This window comes from Ursus maritimus, unplaced genomic scaffold (assembly GCF_017311325.1).
Source record: "Ursus maritimus isolate PB19 unplaced genomic scaffold, ASM1731132v1 scaffold_10, whole genome shotgun sequence".
Taxonomy (NCBI): domain Eukaryota; kingdom Metazoa; phylum Chordata; class Mammalia; order Carnivora; family Ursidae; genus Ursus; species Ursus maritimus.
This window is the reverse complement of record NW_024423344.1, coordinates 79244112-79265325: the sequence shown is the minus strand read 5'-3', so window position 1 is coordinate 79265325 and position 21214 is coordinate 79244112. Positions and strand designations below refer to the sequence as shown.

Sequence of the window (21214 nt, the reverse complement as noted above, 5' to 3'; positions counted from 1 at the left end):
ACTCGTAGTAGGTGGGAGGGGGTTCCGTGCTGCCCAAGGACAGGCAAGTGTCACCCACGCGGCAAGGGGGTGACAGGGCAGGGCACAGCGCACCAGTGCTCAAGCCAGTGCTCCGACGCGGGCAAGCTATGGCGTCTGCCGTGAAGGCCCTGCAGACCCTGTTGGGGGGGCGCCCTGGGGCCATGGTGGCAAGGCTGTCCCCCACGGCATCTGGAAATCCCCCGGGGAAAGAGTCCAGGCCTCTGAGCAGGAAGAACCATCCGAGCCCGCCCCCCAAACCCAGGCCCAGGCAGAAGGGTGATGACTGGGTCCCCTCAGAGCAAGCAGCACTCATGAGCACGGGAGGGTGAGCCCCTGCGGGTCTCCGTCCTGCCCTCCCAACACGGGCCTGTGGGGCTCCATGCACAGGTGCCGGGGCCGGGGGCCTGCAGCCACGACCCACGCACGTGCTGCTTCTCCCGTTTGGGCTTGGAAATGGGATGGAACCCTCATTTGGGGGAAGGGGGCTGCTGCTAAAAGCCCTGGGGTTTTCAACAATTCAGGGGAGGGGTCCCCAAGAAGCAATCGCTAAAGTCCCTGCTGGTTTTAATGTCGGCGTGCCCGCTATTCACACAAAGCCGGTGCCCCAGGGCCTGTCCTGGGGAGGCCCCCACAGCGCTGTGAGCTTGCCGGCCGCCTGGGCATGTACTCCCAGCCCGTGTCAGAGAAGTGTGCCCTCCGCTGTCCACAGAGGACGGGAAGGGAAGCCTTCTAGAGCCAGCCGTGCGCTGTGTTCTCACCGGCCGGCCAGGCCCGGGGAAGGGAGCCCCAGCTGCAGCCGCTCCAGCCAGGCCCTGCTAACCCGGGAGAGATCCCTGGGAAACTCGGGACACTCACATCCAGAGACTCAGGCTCCCACAGAGCCACGGCCAGGGGGTGGGAGGCCATGCCCTCCCCCATCCCATACCACCTCGCTGAGCCTCAGTTTCTCATCTGTGACATGGCGTCAGCTCCCCTTCCTCACAGAGGAGATGGCGGGGTGTGGGGCCAGGGCCAGGGGCTGGGGGACCGGGGCTGGGGGCCCAGGGGGTCAGGAGGCCGGGGGGCTGGGGGCCGGGGGACTAGGGCTGGGGGCCTGGGAGTCAGGGGGCCGGGGCTGGGGGACCAGGGCCGGGGGCCCAGGGGGTCAGGGGTCGGGGGACCGGGGGGCCGGGGCCAGGGGCAGGGAGCCCCACCTCTGGCAGTCGTAGAGCTCACAGCAGTAGCAGGTGCTGCTCCTCACCTTCAGCAGGCATGTACCGCTCAAGGAGGGACAGGTGACCTACAAGCAGAGAGACCTTGTCAGGCGCCTGCCTGTCCTCACCCCAGAGTGGGCAGGGCTGCCGCCCTGGGAGCCAGGACCCGGCCACAGCTCCTGGGTCAGTCAGGCAGCTCCTCTTCCTGAGCCTTGTCTCCTGACCTTCCCCTCCCTCCACCCATTCCAGGTGTAGTGGATGGGGGGTGGCAGGGCCCTTCCCTGCTGGAGGGGTTCAGGACCCTGCTTGGCCTAGCCAGGGGGTCCAGGCAGCCATCGTTTAGTTGTTTAGTCGACAAGGAGAGGGAGGGGGTTCCAGACACGAAGGCTGCGGGCAGGGACTGATGGGGGTGTCTCCAGGAGGGACAGGTGGGGATGCCTCCAGGAGGGACAGGTGGGGATGCCTCCAGGAGGGACAGGTGGGGGTGTCTCCAGGAGGGACAGGTGGGGATGCCTCCAGGAGGGACAGGTGGGGATGCCTCCAGGAGGGGGCAGTGATCAGGGTCAGATGGGGTCATGAGGACAGTGAACAGTGCTGCACCCAACCCAGAGGCGGGCTGCAGGATAGCTGGGTGTCACCAGAGGCATCTGGCAGCTGCCACACCACAGTGCCACGAGGCGTGGTGTGTCCGTGGGTCAGGAAACATGCTGGAAGCAAAGCATTCAGATTCTGACAGGGGCACAGAGAGCCTCTGGGGCCTGGGTTAGCAGAATGAAGCCACCCACGCCACGCATGTCCCGCGTACCTCGGTCTGGTAGGTGTCGTGCACGTACCCCGCCTCGCTGGCAAAAAACTGGCATCTTCCCGTGGTGAGGGGCCTGGGCTCCTGGGCACAAAACACGCACGTGGAATGCCGTGGTTTCAGCCCCAGTCAGGAGGCCCGGGGCACTGTCAGACCCTTCCACCCGCATAAGCCCCCCTTCCTTCCTCCCTCCCCTCCCTCCTGCCGTCCCCCCACCAACCACTCAGCACACATGCACCACGGCCCTATTCAGTTCTCCCTCCGCAAGCCTGTCCCCAGCGTTCATGGAGACTCGCGGGGCCAGACTGCAAAGGTATCAGGTTAGACACAGGCCGCCCCGCGGGGACACAGCAGTAACAAGGAGTTTGGGCCCCATCACTGTGTGTTTCTCCGTTAGCCGTTTTTCTCAGAGCACTCCCATCTCTGACTGAAGAAGAGCACAGGAAACCACCCGTGACAGCAGCGTCCGGACCGTACAGGAGCGGGGCTGAGCAGCCGCGTGGGTCCACCTTCCCGCAGGAGACGGCCGGCGCTTAGGAAATGGGAAGGATGGACGGAGGCGGACGACAACAGGGCTGTGCAGGGCCCGGGGCCGGGAGGCTGGTGTCCCCACCGTGCAGGTGCCCTGAGGCCCCACAGTGACCACCCCTGAGCCCTCACCAGACGCTCACTGATACCGCTCTGCCTCTCCCTCCGGGGTGCTATCCCTACAGGGCCTTGATCCAGCAGCACCAGCTCAGTGTCCCACCGACTGCGGGCGCTGGCGGCCCAGGTGACGGACGGCAGCATCCTGCGGACAATGGGGTTCCCGTCCTGCTGGATCGGCGCCCTTCCTCACGCCAAGAACCGCGTGGAAACACTCTTTCTGACTCTACATCATGGCCTTGCTGTAAGGGTCCAGACACACAGGTCACCCTGTCCCGGGCTGAGTCCAGCCCCGTAGGAGTGGCGGCCACCGGTCTGGGACAGCACATCTCACGACTGTTTCTGCTTCGGTCCGCCGGGCCACCATAATACATGCCACGGACGGGGCGGCCTGAATCACGGACCCCTGTTCCCGCAGCCCTAGCGGCGGCCCGAGACCAGGGTGCCAGCCTCTTCCTGCCTTTCCTCCCACGGCAGACAGAGGGCTCCGGTCTCTTTTTGTCCAGACACTAATCCCACCACGGGGGCCCCGTCCTCATGACCCCGTCTGACCCTCATCACTTCCCAGTGGCCCGCCTCCTGATGCCACCACATGGGTTCTGGGGACACGGACGTTCAGCCAGCTGGGCACCACCTTCAGTCAGAGACCAAGAATTGGTGTAAGACTCGGACTTTTCAGTAAATTCCTTCCTCGCACAGAAGCACTGGTAGCTTGGTTTCATTTTCTGTCTAATCTTCAGGGTCCAATCAGGACGAAATAGTTCTTAATAGTTTGAATTAAATAAAATCGTGACCTATTTTAGTCCCAGCTGTCACACAAACTTGGCTTTCGAATGTCTGCTGACCCTGGAGATTGAGTTTCTCTGTGGATAAGCCCCATCTCTGCTGGGGCTGGAGAGAGCCCAGAGTCCCAGTCCTTCTGGTCTAGGAAAGTGGGCGGTGGGTGTGCAGAAAGACCATTGACAGGGTTTTTATTCCTGTTCCACATAGATTAACATCAAGACACCATACTTACTAATATCAGACTCTAAGTCCCTAAAGCTCAGTTAAAACCCTGTGTGTCTCCCGCAGGATCCGGTCCCTACAGCCCTCGGGCCACATCTGGCTCATCGCCTGATTTTGTAAATAAAGTTTTATTGGCACAAAGCCATGTTCATTTGTCCACATATGGTCTGTGGCTGCTTTTGTGCTGCGACGGCGGAACTAAGTAGTTGTGGCCAAGGCCACGTGGCCATAGGCCTGGTGCCCTGACCCTGACCCTTTCCAGAGAGGGCGGCTGCCCCTGGCCCATTGCACATGTGGAGGGCAGCTGTGAACGAGGAGCCGGGGCCCCCGGGAGGAAGAGGACACCGTGACCCCGCCGTCAGTGCAGCGTGGCCAGTGCCAACCGCAAGGCTGGTCTGCAGGCCACAAGTCTGTCCTGACCCCATCACTTCCCGTGTCCTGTGATGAAGCAGCACCACGAGTCCCACAGCCCAGGAGGTCCGCTTGACGGCCCCGCTGCGTCGAAATCAGTGATTCCTGACAAATCTGCCGGCGACCACCTTGCGAGTCCCGGGGGCGGGCATTCCGCTCTACGAGGCACCCAGCCAGTTTGGAAGGGGGGAGCCCGGAATGATAGCGGGTGACATTCACGCCTCGCTGCAAAGACAGACCACGTCAACAGATCCCACTCATCCACGAAAGGGGACGGGGCGGAGGGAGCGCACGCCTTCCCTTGTCACTCCCGCAGCGCGGTGTGGAGATCCCCGCTTCACAACGAGTGGTTTTGAAGAAATTTCTCTCCGACATGTGCTGCGTGGGAGGCGGGGCTGGCAAACACCCGTGCACAGGGCTAACCTCCAAACCCAGGGTTCCCCAGGCTGTCTGCCCGACCCAAGGCCTCCGGGCTCTGCTCAGAAGCCACGGCAAGCACGGCCGGCAGCGGGGAGAGAGGAGCCCGAAGCGGAGGCCGTGAGCAGACTGAAGGCCTGAGGCTGGGACTGACCCGGGAGGGGAGCTGACGCCCGGCGGGCACTGGCGCAGTCCTCAAGGTCCAGCCACATTGTCACCATTCCTAGGGTGCCGGTCAGGCCGGCCGCAGGCGGGCGCAGAGGGGCCGCGGCACAGGAAGGGGCGTCCACCCTGCAGGCCCAGTGGTCCGGAGGCGACTGGCCTGAGCTCTGCAGGCCTGCGTGCTGGGGCCTGTGCTCCCCACATCCTGGTGTCCCCACGTTTTGTCCCCCAGTTGTTGGCATCTTAAAATCATAATTTAGGGAAGCGGTAAAAGCTGGTGACGAGTTTGTAGGAAAGAGCCTTCGGTCAGTTGATTTTATCATCTGTTGGACGATCACCCCCAGCCCCCGAGTCAGCTGCCCACGTTCAACCTGAAACTCAGCTCCTTCGGACCCACGTCCACATCTTCCCCAACGCATACGCCCTGCACGGGAGGACGGGCCAGCCCTGCGGACACCGGCCACGTGCAGCCAGCGGAAAGCAGACAACCAAGCCAAGGAATAAAGGAAGGTGCCAGGATGTGAGGAGTGGGCAGTGCGGTGGGCTCAGCCTGCGGTCTCCGGGGGGGCGGCAGCCCTCACTTCCAACCCCCAGCCGGGGGGAATGGAGCCGTGCACGTGGTCCTAGCTTTTTTACAGACTTTTATTTGGAAATGATTTCAAACTTACAGAAGAGTGGACAGAAGAAGAAGAGGTTACTATAAGGCAAACCGGATGAGGCTAAGATTAACACCGGGTGCCAGCACTTCCTGAAGACCTGAGAAGTGCTCACGTTTATGCAGGACACGATGGAGCCTCAGGGAAGGGCTGACGGCTTTGCCTTCTCGGGGCAGAGATGGGGCACCAGGTCGGGACCACCGTGGACTGACAATGGGGCCGGGCCCCTGCTCCCCCCTCCGACTCTGCCCCCAGGGGGCTGGGCCTCACACACCGTCCCTGAGCTGGGAACCCAGAGCCGCCGTGTACACTCCCGCAGCTCCCTGCGCCCAACCACCTTACCATGCTCCCCCAGCCCCTTCCTCTCCCCGGTCACCAGCCAAGCAGGACCTGGGGTCGAGCAAAGACGCTCATCTTCAAACACCATGTCACCACTTCTCACGAAAACCCAGCCATTTCTGGCTCTGTAGTTAACAGAGGAAAAAGAGGGTCTCATGAAACCCTCTGACCAGACTGTGGGTTCCCAAAAGTCCACATCTCGTTTCAGCTGGAAGAACAGGGTCTGCCCGGGAAAGGGTGGTCTTCCTCGATTTGGCAGACCCTGAAAGGCACACGACTCTAGGTCACCCTCAACCGCACCCTGGGAGAAGAGCGTCACCCCATTGCAAGTAGGAACGGGTCCGAGCCCACAGCTGGCACCTGGGTTTCTCTGACTGAAAAGCCTGCACCTTTTTATCCGAACTTCCCCGGACTCCCTAGTCGGTGGCCCTCTCGGCATGGGCTCCGGGCGGCGGTGTGCCGCTTGCTGGCCACCCGGCTGAGTCCAGGCTGCCTCTTCCGACGGCTCCGTGCCTGAGGCAGGAAGGCTAAGGCCAAGCGGGTCCTCCCTGCAGGAAAACTGTCTCAGGGAAACAGACACCCTCGGACGCCCCGTCTCACAGGACATGCGGAGACGAAGTTTCCCTGGCCTCGACCTCAGGTGGGAACGTGCCGCCCGCCGTCAATGTCAATGCTGAAGAGAGTCCTTCCTTGGGAAGGGGGCAAGTCCTGCGTGGTGGGGTGACTCAGGTGAGCCAGGGTCCCCCAGCTGGGAGCCATGGCTCAGACGGCTCACTCCCAGATTTCCACTTCATTTGCATTTATGGTTAAGCATTTGCCTCTGTGTCTCGGTGTCACGTGCAGACGTGTTTGAAGGTGCGTGTGGGGCGGTGATGCTGACGACACATTCCCGTTCTCACGCAGGCCGGTGACTTGAGTCATTGCTTGCCATGATTCGACATCTCACCGCTGTCAGACCTTTCTCTCGTGCTGCGGGACTCCGGGCCTGTCCCCGCGTGGGGTGAGTGCAGGTCTCCTGCCGGCAGGGTGGGTCACAGGACCAGGCGACGGCCTCTGAGGACTGCCCGTCCTTGCCCGCACGACGGGAGCCTCCAGAATGCCGAGGGGGCGCTCACAGCACAGCCGGCTCACCACAGTTTCTTCTCAGAATGTGTCAAGTGTGCACTTTTAGAAGGAAAAGAACACACACGTTGAGAAGGGCACATCTACACTCAGAAGCTTTCCACACACATGCTCTGAGGCCTCAAGGATGGCGGTGCCCGGCTCAGTGGGCAGAGAGGCCCGCTGACCCGTGAAGGTCCGTGGACCGGACTGCTGGGCCCCAGTGGAAAGGGTGTCCTTCCACCCACCCAGGCTCTGCTCAAAGACCCCCCCCGAAAAGCCTGCCTGCCCTCCGCCCCACGAGGGACACTGTTCTCCACCGCGTCAGCCGCGACCACCCCATCCTGGCACCCTCGGGGCCTGAGCGGAATGAACACCGCCGCCCCCTCCCCGGCCCGCTGACACTCAAGAGAAACCATCATTCACCCTTTCTACAGTAGGGTGACACTCCGAACAGGGCTCCCTAATCCAGGAGACGCTTCCCGGGACCAGAGTGACCAGCTGGCCCCAAAGCGCGGCCAGGCCAGACACAGCTCACCACCCCGTCTGCCTGCGGCGGAGCCCCCGCGGGAGGAGTACAGGCTTGTCCACGACGGGCTTGTCGCTGAGCGGACGGGCAGGAGACTGAGGCGGCTAACTTCTGGGAAGCCGGTTTCCCGCACCCGGGGGACTGTCTACTCAGCTTGGCGGGAAAGTGAGAATGTTAGCGACTAGCTCATTCTGACAAGCGTCATCAGGAATTTCCCTGAGGGGCTGGGCTCGGTCTCTGCTGGGAGAGGAATGGCTTTGTGCAGCAGACACGCGGCCTGGAGCTCTAGCAGTGCTGTTCTCACCCAGTCCCCGGCGGCCCCACACCAGGCTTCACACGGGGCCTCACGGGGTCTTGCGGGGTCGCACACGCACCCCGTCTGCCGACCTCCAGGTCCGTCCGCTAACACCGCACCCGCACGGACATCCGTCCCGGGCGCTCCTCCAGAGCGGCACCCTGAGGGCGCACGGAGGGGGGGTTCTCCTTAGAAGGCCCTGGAATAAGCACCCCCAGCCAGCATGGTCTGAGCCCCGAGACCTTGCTGTTCCACCTCTGTGCCCGGCTCGGGGAGCCCTCGGTCAGGCTCCAGATGGGAAATCAGATTCGGATCAAAGGACACGCTTTCTGTTCTAACCAAGGGAAATGCCCCAGAACCACGAGAGCAAATACTGGCCGGGGACTCGTAGCTCAAACGATCTTTCCAAAAATAAAAACTGAGAAACAGAAGTGTGCGACAAAGTCTAGAGAAACACGGAAAACGTGCTAGTAACGTAAATACGTGAAAACAATGAACACCGAGAGGGACAGCCATGGGACTCTGGCTGGGTTCCGGCCTCTGCCGCTTCCAGGCACCAGCTGGCCGGCACGGCTCGGGGCAGCACGGGAGCCCTGCAGGCGCCCGGCCACCCCACAGGCCAGGGGTCTCCTGGGAGGCTCTTCCTCACCTGCATCTGTCGGCAGAGGCCACATGACACAGAAGCGGAGGAGGGGTCGCCTCCCCCACCCCCAGGGGCTTGGCTCGGCCCTGGGAACCCGAGGCAGTACCCACGGTTGGTACCAATTTCCCAGTCCGTGTGGGCTGCTGCCACGAAGGTACCATGAACTGGGGTTAGTGAGCAACAGACATGTGTTCCTGGTGGTCCGGCAGCTGGAAGTCCAAGGTCGGGGGCCGCCAGATCCAGCATCTCGTGGGAAGCCAGCTCTGGGCTCAGGGACAGCGTGGCTGAACCACGGCAAGGTTTCAACAAGAGGATTTGTGGGCACAGAGCATTCCGTGGGAGGTGCCCCCCGACGCCGTTGCTGAGCGGTGTGCTCGCTGGCGAACTCGGAGGCCACGGGGCAGCAGGGACACGCTGTCCATTTGCTCCCGGCCCAGCGCTCCTCAGGCTGCAGGCGTCTGTCACGGGGTCTCAGGAAACAACCAGCAGCTGCTGTCCTTTAGCAGGACAGGACGCTGGGGAGGTCGCCACGGCTCACCCGGCACACAGCATAGGCCGAGCCAACACCGGCCCCTCCGGCTCTTATGTTCAGCATCCAAGGTCAAAGGCAGCCACACATGACGGGCATCTTGTTTCAGAATAAATGTGGGCCAAGGACGGGTCAGAAACAAGAGCCATTTCCTGACATCACAGTAAAGCTTTTCTAAACATACAAAAAATTTTTTAAATATCCTACCTAATTTGACCATGGATGTTACATTTGCTTTGACTGGTCGCCTTGACCGATTGTAGCGGACGTCAATACCTTTATGCTCGTCATCCTCGTCACTCTCATTTCTCCTTCACTTGGAACCCGCTTGCCGCAACAACACGAGCCAGCGCTCTGAGCCGTGGCCACGGGAGAGCCGCGGTTCCACAGCGCGGGGCTGGGGCGGCTCCACCGCGAGGGCCCACGGAGGCACGCGTCATCTCGGGTTCACACCGTGAGATGAGACAGAGATAAAGGGTCTCCCAGCGACAGCGTCAGCGAGAAAACGCCGTCACAAGCTCCCAAGACGCGAATTTGACCTAAGTGCTCGGGCAGAGGGTTCAGAGCCGTGAGCCAGGAAAGTCACGCAGGAAGCCGAGCATTCGGATGCAGCCAGATGCCGATGCTGGTGCCTGTGCGTGTCGGCGTGCACGTGTGCACGCGAGTGTGTGTCTGCGTGTCAGTGTACATGCATGCCCACAAGTGTGTGCACTGCGTGTGCCCACGTGTGTGCTGAGTGTGTGCGTGCACTGGTATGTATGCGAGTGTGTGCACGTGCGTGTGTGTGCTCAGCGTGTGCATGCAGATGAACGTGTGCCTGTGCCCATGAGTGTGCACACAGTATGCATGCGTGTGCACGTGCGTGTGCGTGCCTGTACACGTGTGATGCACACAGGTGTGTGAGTGTACCGTGTGTGCATGTGAGTTGTCCGAATGTGACTGTGCATGTGCACACGTGTGCGTGGGTGTGCACGTGTGCTGGGCCAGTTTTGCAGGGAATGAGGAAAAGCCAGGGGAGAGACAGCATTTGGCAAACAGTGGAGAGAGGAACCGGGAAGGTCAGGGAGCTCAATTCTGCAAAACGAGTTTTGTTTGTGTAGATGTTTTTAAACCCCCGCCAGCAACGAGAACCAAATGGAGGAGAAGGAACTCACTATGTGCCGAGCTGCGAACACGCCGTCCACAATGGCACAGCAGAAGGCCGCCGCCACGCCGAAGCTGATGAACACGATGGCCGCGACCAGCTGGGGCAGAGGGCAGAGAAGCGAGTGGGCGTTACGTGCTCCCGACACCCGTCCTCCCAACACAAACCGTGCAAAACCCCCTTGCTACCCGGGCTCGAGGCCTCTCCCCCGCCCCCCCGCCCCAACTCAGCCGCCCCGGGCGGGCTGCGTTCCTGCTGGGCCTTCCACACTGCAGACTGGGGGCTTCTGACCCCCGGGGCCTCCGCAGGCCCCGTGAATAAGCGGATTATTAAACAGTCTGCAGTTTCCTGCTATTGCAAACTCTGCGACAAAGACCCTGCATGTGTTCTGTGTACAAACCTGGCTTTCTGTGTGGGAATCTCTGCAGGGCGGGCCCTGGAGCCCACAGGACCCCACACGTTAAGCAGGACACGTCTGGGTCTCTGCACCTTAGCGTCAGAAAGTGCCACATTGTCCCGTAAAGAGGCTCTGCCGGTTTTTACTCCATCTAGCGCCCATCTCCTTAGACCCAAAACATGCTTCCTATTAATAATTAGATGTTTACACGCTGCCGTCTGATGGGCAAAACAGGCTCGTCAGTATTTACAGCCGCATTTCTATTAGGTTAAGAAATTTTCTTGCATTTATTGGACATTTCTTTAAATTTTTAAAACTTTTTTTGTGAAATAATTTTAAATGTACCAAAACAAGTAGCAAAATTCCCCTATGTCATCCCCTGAGATTCCCTGCGTGTTAACACCATGAAAACCGCAGCCACAACTTCTTGCCTGGAACCCTCTGTAGCAGAAGCCCCCGCCCGCATGACCCACAACATGTGTATTTATTTACTGGGTCCGGGACGCTGCATACAGCAACTTGGCACAGCAAACTGCAACCAGGACACGGTGCTGGTGAGCAGCTGTCTGGGTCTCCAGTCTTGGAAACGTGCTCCAGACTGTTTCCCCGGTTGTCCAGGTTGGTTTCCCCGTGTTTGAGCTGCTTCTGACAGCAGTCAGGCTCACCGGCTACTGTTCCAAGGGGCCCGCTCCCTCTCCATCCTTGTTAACCTGAATTATTTATTTGTTCAGCAAAGCACAGGGAGCTCGTATGAAATGCCACCTGCTTGACACTCCAGGGGACAGAGTGGGCCGGGCTCTCTGGCTCACCCTGGACCCCCGCCCAGCCAGTGCCCAGTGGAAACTGTCCCCTGACTTCACAAGTCAGCGTTTTGCCCAGGTCCTTGGGGGCCCCTGAACTGGGACTGTCTGGTCCTCAGTTTCCCCCTCTGGAGACAGAGGTGCTGGCCCCAACCATTCTTGCATTGAATAGAATCTTCCAGAGCGCCTCCTTGGAGCCTGCCTCTCTGGGGCCGGGGGCCCATGTGACAAAGCCAACAGAGGTCCTCGGCTCTTCCGCACGGTTGTTCAGACAACAAAGAACAATCATCCCGTGGCACGTGGCAGTTCCCAAACCAACTGTTCCAAAAACAGCTCAGGCGCGTTGACTCCGCCACAACCAGACTGTCGGCGCGCGGGAGGGAATCACGCCCAGCAGGCGCCCACGGAGGGCCGTGGCACTGGGAGGGGCCGCCCACCCACCGCGCTGACCGTGGAGGTGGCCAAAGGCACAAGCGCTTCCTTCATTCTGGTGGGGACGGAGAAGCCACATGGCTTCGTTCTCGGGAAGCTTCTGCACACGGTGGAAGGATCAGGACGGGAAGAGTCACGGGAACGTCGTCTGCAGAAATTACGGGATCAAGCTGCCCTGTGTTTGTATTGCCGTTGTGAGAAATGCATTAAAACATCTATAAAAGATTCAGCCGGCAGTTTTTCAAAATAAATAAACGAATGAATGAAAATCCTGCATGTAATTAGACTGCTGAGCCCTCGAGCTTCCCCTGCTGACTGTTCTGTCGGCCCCAGAGCTGTGTGGCTTGGCCTCGCCCGGCTCAGGCCTTTCGGGAGGAAATGCTGAGCCCCTCCTACTGGCCCGAACCCCACGGCGGCACCACACTGCTTAGCATCAGGCCCCATCATGCCACCTGCTCCCGGGAGCAGCCTCATAGCCCATAGGGAAGGGCCCTGTCTGCAGAGGGGCCACCATGTCCGCTGGGGCTCGTCCTGGCCAGAGGAGCTGAAGCACATGAACAGAACCACCCTGGAGTACAGAGTCCGTTAGCTCACGTGTCCCTCCCAGGTGGGGCCCTCCCGGGACGGCCGGACGCCCTGCAACTTCAGGAGGTCAGAATGCAGCCCCGCGCCCCTCCGCCAGGCCTCCCAAGCAGCCCATGGTCTCAGGAAGGGGGGCAGACTCTCTGGCACGAATCCAACGTGAGGGAGATCCCCCTCCTCCGGCGAACACCCCCGAGCACCTGCTTTGTCTCAGACGCCATGCTCACGCCGGCCCACCGTGCTCTAGATCCCCTGGCACCCTGGGCGGCGGACAGGCCTCACCACCCACGGCATGAACTCTCTTTCCGTGGCACCCCCCACTTCTATGTCTGCCTCCCTTGTCCCCAGCCACCTCCCCGGGCCACTTCTGGTGTCCTCAAGGAGCAGGACTGTCCCCAGTGATGGCTCTGCTAGAGCCCGGTGGGGCCTGGGGCAGCCTGGCTATCAGGCCCTCGTCAGAAGTGGGGGTCCCCCGCCCTGTGCGTTGTGCACCCACACCCCGGCTCAGGTGCTGGCCAGGATATCCGCCAAGCGCTTGCCACTTGCCTGAGAAGCTTCTAGAAGTCGCCCTGCCCCTGATGTGCTGACGGCCTGCTACTTCTCTCACCACGAGTGTGCAAGCAGGGCGTTGTCAGGACCTGCTGCCCCAGCGAGCTCATCGTGCACGGACTCGACGGCCCTCAGAGAAGGCCACACTCCACGTCCTGGCCACGCGATCAGCTCTGACCCAGCAGTGGCCAAGAGACCTCCCGTGACACCTCCATCCGATTTCACCCAGAATGTGGGCAGTACCCTCTGCCGTTGCCCGGCTGCCCGCAGCTCTCTCTACCTACAGACATGCTCTGGTTTGATCTTATGCAAACTGTCCCACCACTTGAACGTTCTCATCAGCTTTCGACAGACCCTGCATTTCTGCCCACCACCCTCGAAAAGTAAAGTTCAGTGCTAGCATCACGCTCCACACTGCGTGGGGCTGCTGCACACGCGCACTCAGCGCGGAGGCCATGAGCCCACGAGGACGGACGTAACCGCTGGGTGAGGAGGCCGTGAGCCCACGAGGACGGACGTAACCGCTGGGCGCGGAGGCCGTGAACCCACAAGGACGGACGTAACCGCTGGGTGTGGAGGCCGTGAGCCCACGAGGACGGACGTAACCGCTGGGCGCGGAGGCCGTGAGCCCACGAGGACGGACGTAACCGCTGGGCGCGGAGGCCGTGAGCCCACGAGGACGGACGTAACCGCTGGGCGCGGAGGCCGTGAGCCCACAAGGACAGGGGTAACAGGCCTCACCGCCCAGTCCCCCCTCCCGGGATGAGGGGAAGGGCACCTTCAGATCTCCACTGGGCTTACAGAGTTCACATTGCAACAGGGAAGCCAGATTAAAAACCGAATACCGATAGATAAGGTCATGTTGATAACGCAGGAAAGAGAGAAAAATGTGGGTGAAAGCTTGTCACCTGGTGGGAACACTGACACCTGGTGGACAGGCCTCTTGTCCGGGGCATTAGACACACCCAGTGACTCAGGGTCACCAAAGGGGTCTGGGTCTTACTGGGAAGGTGGTGCTCTCAGGAGGGTCTGTGAAGACCTGCCCTGGGGCTTGAGAGCCCTCTGGCTGCAGGGGGTGGACGGGGGCAGGTGGAAAGGGGACAGTTAACTCCTGGGGACGATGACTCAGGTAAGTGATGACCAGGTGGGAACTGATGCAGAGCAAGGGGCTGGTCTGCCGGTGGTACCTGGAGGGGACACGGGAGAGGCAGAGCGGTCAGGCCACAGGCCTCGGGAGAGACATCAGCACTGGTGGAGGGGGCGTTAATCAAAACAGGCGGGTGGAGGGAGGCCCCCAGCACAGGTGGAGGGGCTCAGTCTGCAGCCCCGGGGCATCGCGTGGACAAGGCTGGCGGGGATGCCGTCAAGGAGATCACCAGGCCCTCACCAGGGATCCCGCGGGCGGTCCCGACACCCCGAAGCAGGGGGCCAGGACTCTCGGGCCATCCCTCACCAGGTGTCCCTCAGTCCCCTTTGTACCATCTGCCCCCGGCTGTGATTGGGGTCCTTTGCCGGGGGACACTGAGGGCTCTGAGCCTCACTCTGATGTGATCACCACACAGACCACCCTGCCTCCCCCCACAACCCCAGGCTGGAGTCCGTGTGTCTTCCCTCCACACTCCCGCCATCCCCAGCTTCTGCTCCCCAACCACAAGGATGGGGCTAGAAATTAATCACGGGTGGAAAAATGGAAATCCCACAAGTACGTGGAAACCAAACAGCACACCCTTAAACAGACAACAGGTCACAGAAGACGTCAGCAGGGAGGCCGCAGCCCGGGTGGAGGTGAACGGGATGACATGAGAGCCTAAGGGGGCCCCGTTCAGGGGAGCGGCTGAAGCTTGGTGGGTCTCACCCCTGTAAACACACCGATAAAGCCGAGGGATCTCCGATCAACCTCCAAACGCCCTAAAGAACTGGAAAAAAAGAGCAAACTAAACCCAAACCAGCAGAGAAAAGGGAAGGACGAAGGTTAACGCGGAGATAAGAGACCCCGGGGAAGAGAAGTAAAGACAACCCGCGCTCCTGGAGGCTGGTTCTTCGAAACACCAACAAAGCTGACAAGTCTGTAGCTGAACTCAGAGAACAGGAGAGAAAAACCAGATGACTGAAGTCAGGGATGGATTTAGGAACATTATTATCAACTTGACAGAAATTAAAAGGATTATAAGAAGAGGCTGTGAGCCCTTGTGCCCCAACAAACGTGAGCACGGAGATGAACCAATTCCTCGGAAACACGAATCACCAACACAGACTCGTGAAGAAACAGTGGATTCCCACAAACCCACATAAGGTAAGACTGATTCAGTAACCAAAACCCCCAAACACAGGACCAGACGGCTTCCCTGGCGGTGTGCAGGGAGAGACACGAGCGGGTCTGCAGACGGGGGCCGAGGTGAGACCAAGGGGACCCTCGGTGGAGCGCCCCCCGCCCCCCGCAGCTGCAGGGACAGCGCCCAGGCCCACACTGCCACAGGGGATGAGGCCACACGGGTGAGCTCACATTTCGACCTCCCCGTCCCAGCCTTGGGACAGGTCCTTCTGGGCCTCCCCTGTCTCGAATGCCGCTCCCTGTCCTCCCCAAAGTCCCTCCCAGGCGCCCTGTGCGGGGCTCCCTACACATGTGATGCAGGAGACCAGAGCCCGCCCGGTGCCCAGCCCGCCGTGCACAGGGTATTGCACGTCTGTGTGTGTGTGTGTGTGTGTGTCTCACACGTACAGAGGCAGACTGGCAGTTCGCACTCTGCTCTCGGCCCCTGGCGTCTCCCGCCTGCCTCTGGGGCCGCCTGGACGCTGAGCTGGTAGTGAAACTGACAACTCGTGCATCCGTCTGGGTGAGGAGAAGCCAGTAACTCCCCATTAATAGAAAAATGTGGAAAGCTGACTCACTGGGCCTTCTTAGGCCATCACAGGAGACTGACGTAGAGATGGGCAGAGATAAGCGTGAAGCCACCTGTAGTAGTCGAATTCTACCCCGTAAATTTTAACAGAGTGAACTATTTACAGATGAAATGGTACTATGTCTGGTATTTGCTTCAAAATAACATGGCAACAGAAGAAACGGGTGGGAGGTAAGCCGGCCGTGAGGTTCATCGGTCCCCTGCCTATTTCTGAGGGTGCTTAAGTTTTCCATCAGAGGAAATTAAAAAGAAATCAAGACAGAAGAAAACATTCTTACATATCTGGACACCCTGGAAGTGCATTCTCTCCGTTTGCTGTTTACTGACGTGTGAAGCAACCCCAATGTCCTGAGGCCTGGGTGCTGAAGAACGGTGTCTGACAGCGGCTACCATTGCCGGACAGCCGCTCGAGGCCAGCGCGGTGCTGGGTGCCCTCACACAGGTGCTCCCAGCAGCCCTGGAGATGAGGAAACCGAGGTCCAAAAGGGTCGAGTGAGTTTCCCGAGATCACATCGCTGCTCGCAGGGGAATACAGGCTTCAGTCTCCATCAACATTAAGTAAAATGTTAGTGAATACATTCATCCCACAAAGTTAGCCTGGAGAGCACCTTCCTGACAAGAACTGAGACAGTGCAGGAGTCACAGACAGCTCCTGTCTGAAGGCTCTGGCCTGGCACACAGGGAAGCCTGCAGGCGGGCCGGGCCGCACATTGTCTCCTCTCACTAGAGCCTCCAAACCAGACCTCCAGCATCCAGATTGGAAAGGAAGAAGCACAACTATCTCTGTTTGCAGGTGACATGATCTTATGGGTGCAGAATCTTAAAGAATCCACTGAAGACTATCAGAACAAAAGAATGAGTTCAACAGATCCACAGGATACAAGATCAACACAGAAAAATCTATTGCCTTTTTCACACATGCAATGGACAATCCAAAAATGAAGTCAGGGAGACAATTCCATTCATAGTGCCCTCCAAAAGAATAAAATACTTAGGAATAAACTTAGCAGGAGAAGCACACCACAGAGTCAACACCACAAAATATCACTGAGGGAAATGAAAGTAGGTCTAGAAAACATAGCAACACATCCCATGTTCATGGGTCAGGATACGTCACATCGCCAAGCCAACAACACCCTCTAAACGGACTCATAGATGGAGCAGAACCCCCAACAGAATCCCAGCTCACCTCACTGCAGAAATTGACAAGCTGATTCGAAAATGCACATGAAATTGCAAAGACAGAGAATAACCAGAACAATCCTGAAAAAGAGGAATGAAGTGAGAAGACTCGTGTTGATTTCAGAACTCACACAGAGCAACAGTAATTGAGACACTATGCGCGGACACAAAGACAGACCTGTGGTCGAAAAGGACAGAACTGAGAGCCCCAGAGCAGACGCACACATGTGTGGCTAAGTGGCGCCCAACCAGGGCATCGAGACCATTCCGTGGGGAAAAGCCTGACCTCCCACCAAGTGAGGGGCCACATGGAGAACATGGAATGTGGACCCTACCTCACACAAACATTCACTCAAAATGGACCGAAGACTTACACGTAAGTGATGAAACTCAGAGAACAGAGGGGTGAATCTTCATGACCTTGGAGCTGGCGTGGGGTTCTTAGAAATGGCACCAAAGGGGGCGCCTGGGAGGCACAGTCCGTTAAGCATCTGACTCTTGGTTTCAGCTCAGGTCCTGATCTTCCCAGTTGGGAGATCGAGTCCTGCGTCAGGCTCCGCGCTCAGCACACAGTCTGCTGGAGATTCTCTCTGCCTCTCCCTCTGCCCCCCCACTCATGCTCTCACTCTCGCTCTCTCTCAAATAAATAAATAAATAAATAAATCTTTAAAAAAAGAGAGAGAGAAAGAAATGGCACCAACAGCAGGAACAACAAAAGAGACAATGCACAAATTGGTCTTCATTGAAACTGTAAACGTCTGGGCCTCAAAGGGCTGCCGTCAAGAAGGTGAAGAAAGCCCAGAGACAGGAGAGGGTATTTGCAAGTCATGACTCTGACGAAGGGCTCGGCTGGGGACTGTGTAAAGGACTCTGACAAGTCAGGGATGCAAAGATCAGTTACCCAACTTGAAAATCCGCAGAGGATTTAAACGGACATTTATCTACAAAAAGAGACGGAAAAGACCAATAAGCCCATGAAGAGAAGCCCAAGGTCACTAGTGATCAAAGAAACGACGAGATTCGTGTCACGCCCCCAGACATGAGCACGAGCGGTGGCCGGCTTGGAGACGCTGGGAACCCAGCGCGGCTGTAGTCTGCGGCTCTGCCAGAGACTGCCGTAGGACTCGGCAGCCCATCCCAGCAACAGAAACCTGTGTCTTCCAATGTCGATAGCGGAACTGTGCGTGAACGCCCAAGGTGGCAACGACCCCAGTGACCGTCTCCGGTGAATGATACACAAACAGCGGCCCATCCATTCGCCAGAACTCGACTTGGCCATAAAACAATGGCGTCCCGAACTGGGCCACAGCGTGGGCGAACCTGAGTGACAGTAGCCAGGCACACCACAGTCCAGACCCAAAGTCGATCAGCGGTCACCTGGGGCTGGAAATGGGCACGGAGACCCGAGGGCTGACTGCACAGGTTTCTGGCTGAAAGGATGGAAACATTCTCAAATTGGCTATGGTGATGGTTGCACATACCCGTTTTATGCTAAAAGTCACTGAATTTTATGCATTAAGTGGGTGAATTATATCCCAATAACGCTTCTTTAAAAGGGGGAAAGAAATAGGTGTCCGTGGACCCGAGTGGGTCTGCACCGCCCGCGAGGGTGCCGGCCTGCCGCCCACCGGGCACGTGGCCTATCCCCCCGCATCACAGGCTGCTCTGCCCCCCCTCCCCGGGGGAAATCGCGTAGAGAAGCATGTCAGGAGGCTGTGAATGCCACAGCCGCCTGGGCAGGAAGGGACAGCGCGGAGAGGCGGGAGCCTCGGGGGACAGAGGCCCGGGGAATTGGAGAGTGGGGTTCTCCCCATGCAGCTGCAGCTGGGAGCCCTCTCTCCACGCTTCGTGCCTTACCGCCTTCATGCAGCTTTAAATCACTGACCTCCGCCGGGACAGTTACATTTTAATGTGGTCAAGCATGGAAGGAAATCGGTTTCTCCCACTGAAGATCCTTAAATATGGCTCAGCTGAGGGCCCGGAAGGAGCTCTGTAAGAATCTTTAAAGGCACCCCCTCCAGGGCGTCCTCGGGGCAGATGCAGGAGCAAGGGCTGCTTCTGTTTCCCAAGTGCTGCCCCCACCTCCCTCCTGCAAGAGCCTCCGGGAAGAGGGGGCCTTCAGGAGCCGAGTGTGAGGAGGGTGAAGAGGGTGGGTCCCGCGCAGAAGCCCCGGGTCCTCTGTCCACCTCTTTACGGCCAGCGGCCCAGAGCAGGTGCCCACCCTGCCAACACTTGGGACAAAACACTTGTCTCTGCCAGAACCGAAACCTTTGACCTGCTCCTTCCCCGGCCCCATCTCAGGACCTGCCCCTCACTCAGCCAGGCACCTTCTGCCCCAGGGGCCATCTTCTCAGTGTGAGGTGTGACAGTGGCCCCCACAGCCAAGCCACAGACCTTCGCTGTCAGCCGGGCAAGGGGGACCCGTGGGGTCATGTACTGCAGCCCCTCGCACACAGTGAAATCCCGGGGCGAGTGGCTGCAAACGTGGGAATAACGCAGGGTGAGAGCCCGAGAGGCTGGAGCTGGAGACCAGTCCGAAACGGCCGAGTGTCTCCAAATCCCCTCTGAAAACCTCTCAGAATTCAACACTCACCGTCACCATGAATTGGAAAATTAACTGACTCTTCTTGGAGCTCCATCCCCAAAACAGTGCATCAGCAAACAGATGCCAAATTGAAATCATTAATAAAGATACCACGTTCGGAAAACTGATCGAGGCTGGCCTTCATACACCCAGTGTGTGCATTTCCTCACTGTAAAGCCCAGGGAGCCACGGGTCCCCTGCTTTCCCATCCACTTCCCCTCTCTCCTCAGCTTGGGAGAGCCTAACCCCCAACCCACCCCCACACCCTAAACTTTTCTTCCTGTGCCTCAACTTCAGCTGCGAGGTTGTAGGACACACCCTACGATCCTAGAAGCCAGCCTCACTTAGACTAATTGTGAAGGGCACCCACTAAGCCCCAGGTCCAGAGTTGTGCAGTGCACAGACTGGGGAACCTGGGCCCTGATCCTAGGTTGCTGGACTGGAGTGGGGGGCTCTCCTAGGAACACCAGCTGTAGCTGTAACACACTGTTGAGGGACAACACTCTTACGACTCCGCATTTGAAAGAAACAATGTGCATTCTCACCATTTGCCTTCTATTCTCCACCAGGTTGATGCCAATAATTCCTAAGAAAGCTCCGAAGCCCAGCTGGATGGAAGGAAAAACAAGGGAGAAAGCACTCCGGTTAGCATCCCTGAGGCTTAATGCTGGCCTTTAACATCGAATAATGCACCGGACATTCCCACGCTTAAAAGCATTTTAAAGGGACAAGGCCGGCCAGTTCCCCCTCCGCCTACCACCTTACCCACCAGTGGCAGACAAGCTCATACCCATTTGGGTGGGCTCCTCGGGCTCGATCAAAGCCAGTGATTGGAATAGAAGTTGCAGAAACGTGGCCCGTCTCAACCTCCGTGTTCCAATATTTAACTCTTGATCACAGAAGAGGGTATCATGCGCCCCTCTCCTCCGGCACGGAGGGACAGCACCTTCCCGGTACTCAGAGCACTCACAGCCCATCTTCTCCACCTGCTCGTCAGGTGAGGGGCCACCTGACGTTTCTCCTGGACCAGTCTGAAGGCCGAGTCAGAGGATGGCTCCTCGGGTGAGATATTGGGGAACCAGGACCAAGGTTACTTGGAAGAAGAGTTGCCAGTGGCCCACGGATGTGGCTGATGCCAATCACAGGTGAGCTTTGGATTCAGGTCACCTTGGGGAGGGGAGGAGAGGTAGGAAGGAGGCTCCAGCAGTGGGAGGACGCCGAGGGGGGTCTTCCTGTCCTCAAGGAAGCCTCAGCTCCCGCCCCCGAGCTGCTGGAGAAATGTATCCTGACTGTGCTCGCCTCAAAACGAGGGATCCAGGGCAGGGCACCGGGACCCTCCACTGAGTGTGTCCCCCTGGCGGGAGACTCTGTGCAGTAACGTCCGTCAGCTCGACCGGCGCCCCGGGAAGACGCTGCACGCGGCACGTGGCTCGCGGCAGGGGCAGGGGGGCGCCGCCCACGGGTCGGGCTTCCGTCGGAGTCTGGGGTGCTGACCCTCTGGCCCCGCGGCGGGGGCTCAGGGCCACAGCGTCACACTCAGTGCACCGCAAGTCAGACCCGCTGTGGCTACAGAACCCTCGTCTGTGGAGATGGACTCGCGAGCACAGGCGACGTTTTCACCGATAACTGAAGAATTCTCAAGGAGGAAAGATGAACGTTTCCTTCTTGTGCAGCTTCAAAATAGCACCGCCAGCTCCTCAGTTCCAAAGCCTCAGAAGCCCACTCCCCTTAAACGTATGAGAACGTGTCTGTGCGGCTGCAACGACTCCCACCCTCGATCAACAGCTGGAGGCGCTCGAACCCCCAGCCCCGGCTTCCTCCCCAGCGCGCCCTCCGTCGTGTCCGCAGACGCCGCATTCCCACGCAGGTGACTCCCCAGCGCGCCCTCCGTCGTGT

General features: G+C 59.1%; 1 protein-coding gene across 1 annotated transcript in view; it reads right to left on the bottom strand.

Moving 5' to 3' along the window:
• Positions 1-21214, bottom strand: part of TMEM255B (transmembrane protein 255B) — a 39786-nt gene that overhangs the window by 11066 nt on the left and 7506 nt on the right. The window contains exons 3-6 of the mRNA XM_040620392.1: positions 19864-19926; positions 9903-9992; positions 2020-2100; positions 1215-1300 (exon numbers count right to left, since the gene is read on the bottom strand). Of these exons, the coding sequence (XP_040476326.1) occupies positions 1215-1300; positions 2020-2100; positions 9903-9992; positions 19864-19926 (320 nt within the window). The remainder of the gene's footprint in view (positions 1-1214; positions 1301-2019; positions 2101-9902; positions 9993-19863; positions 19927-21214) is intronic.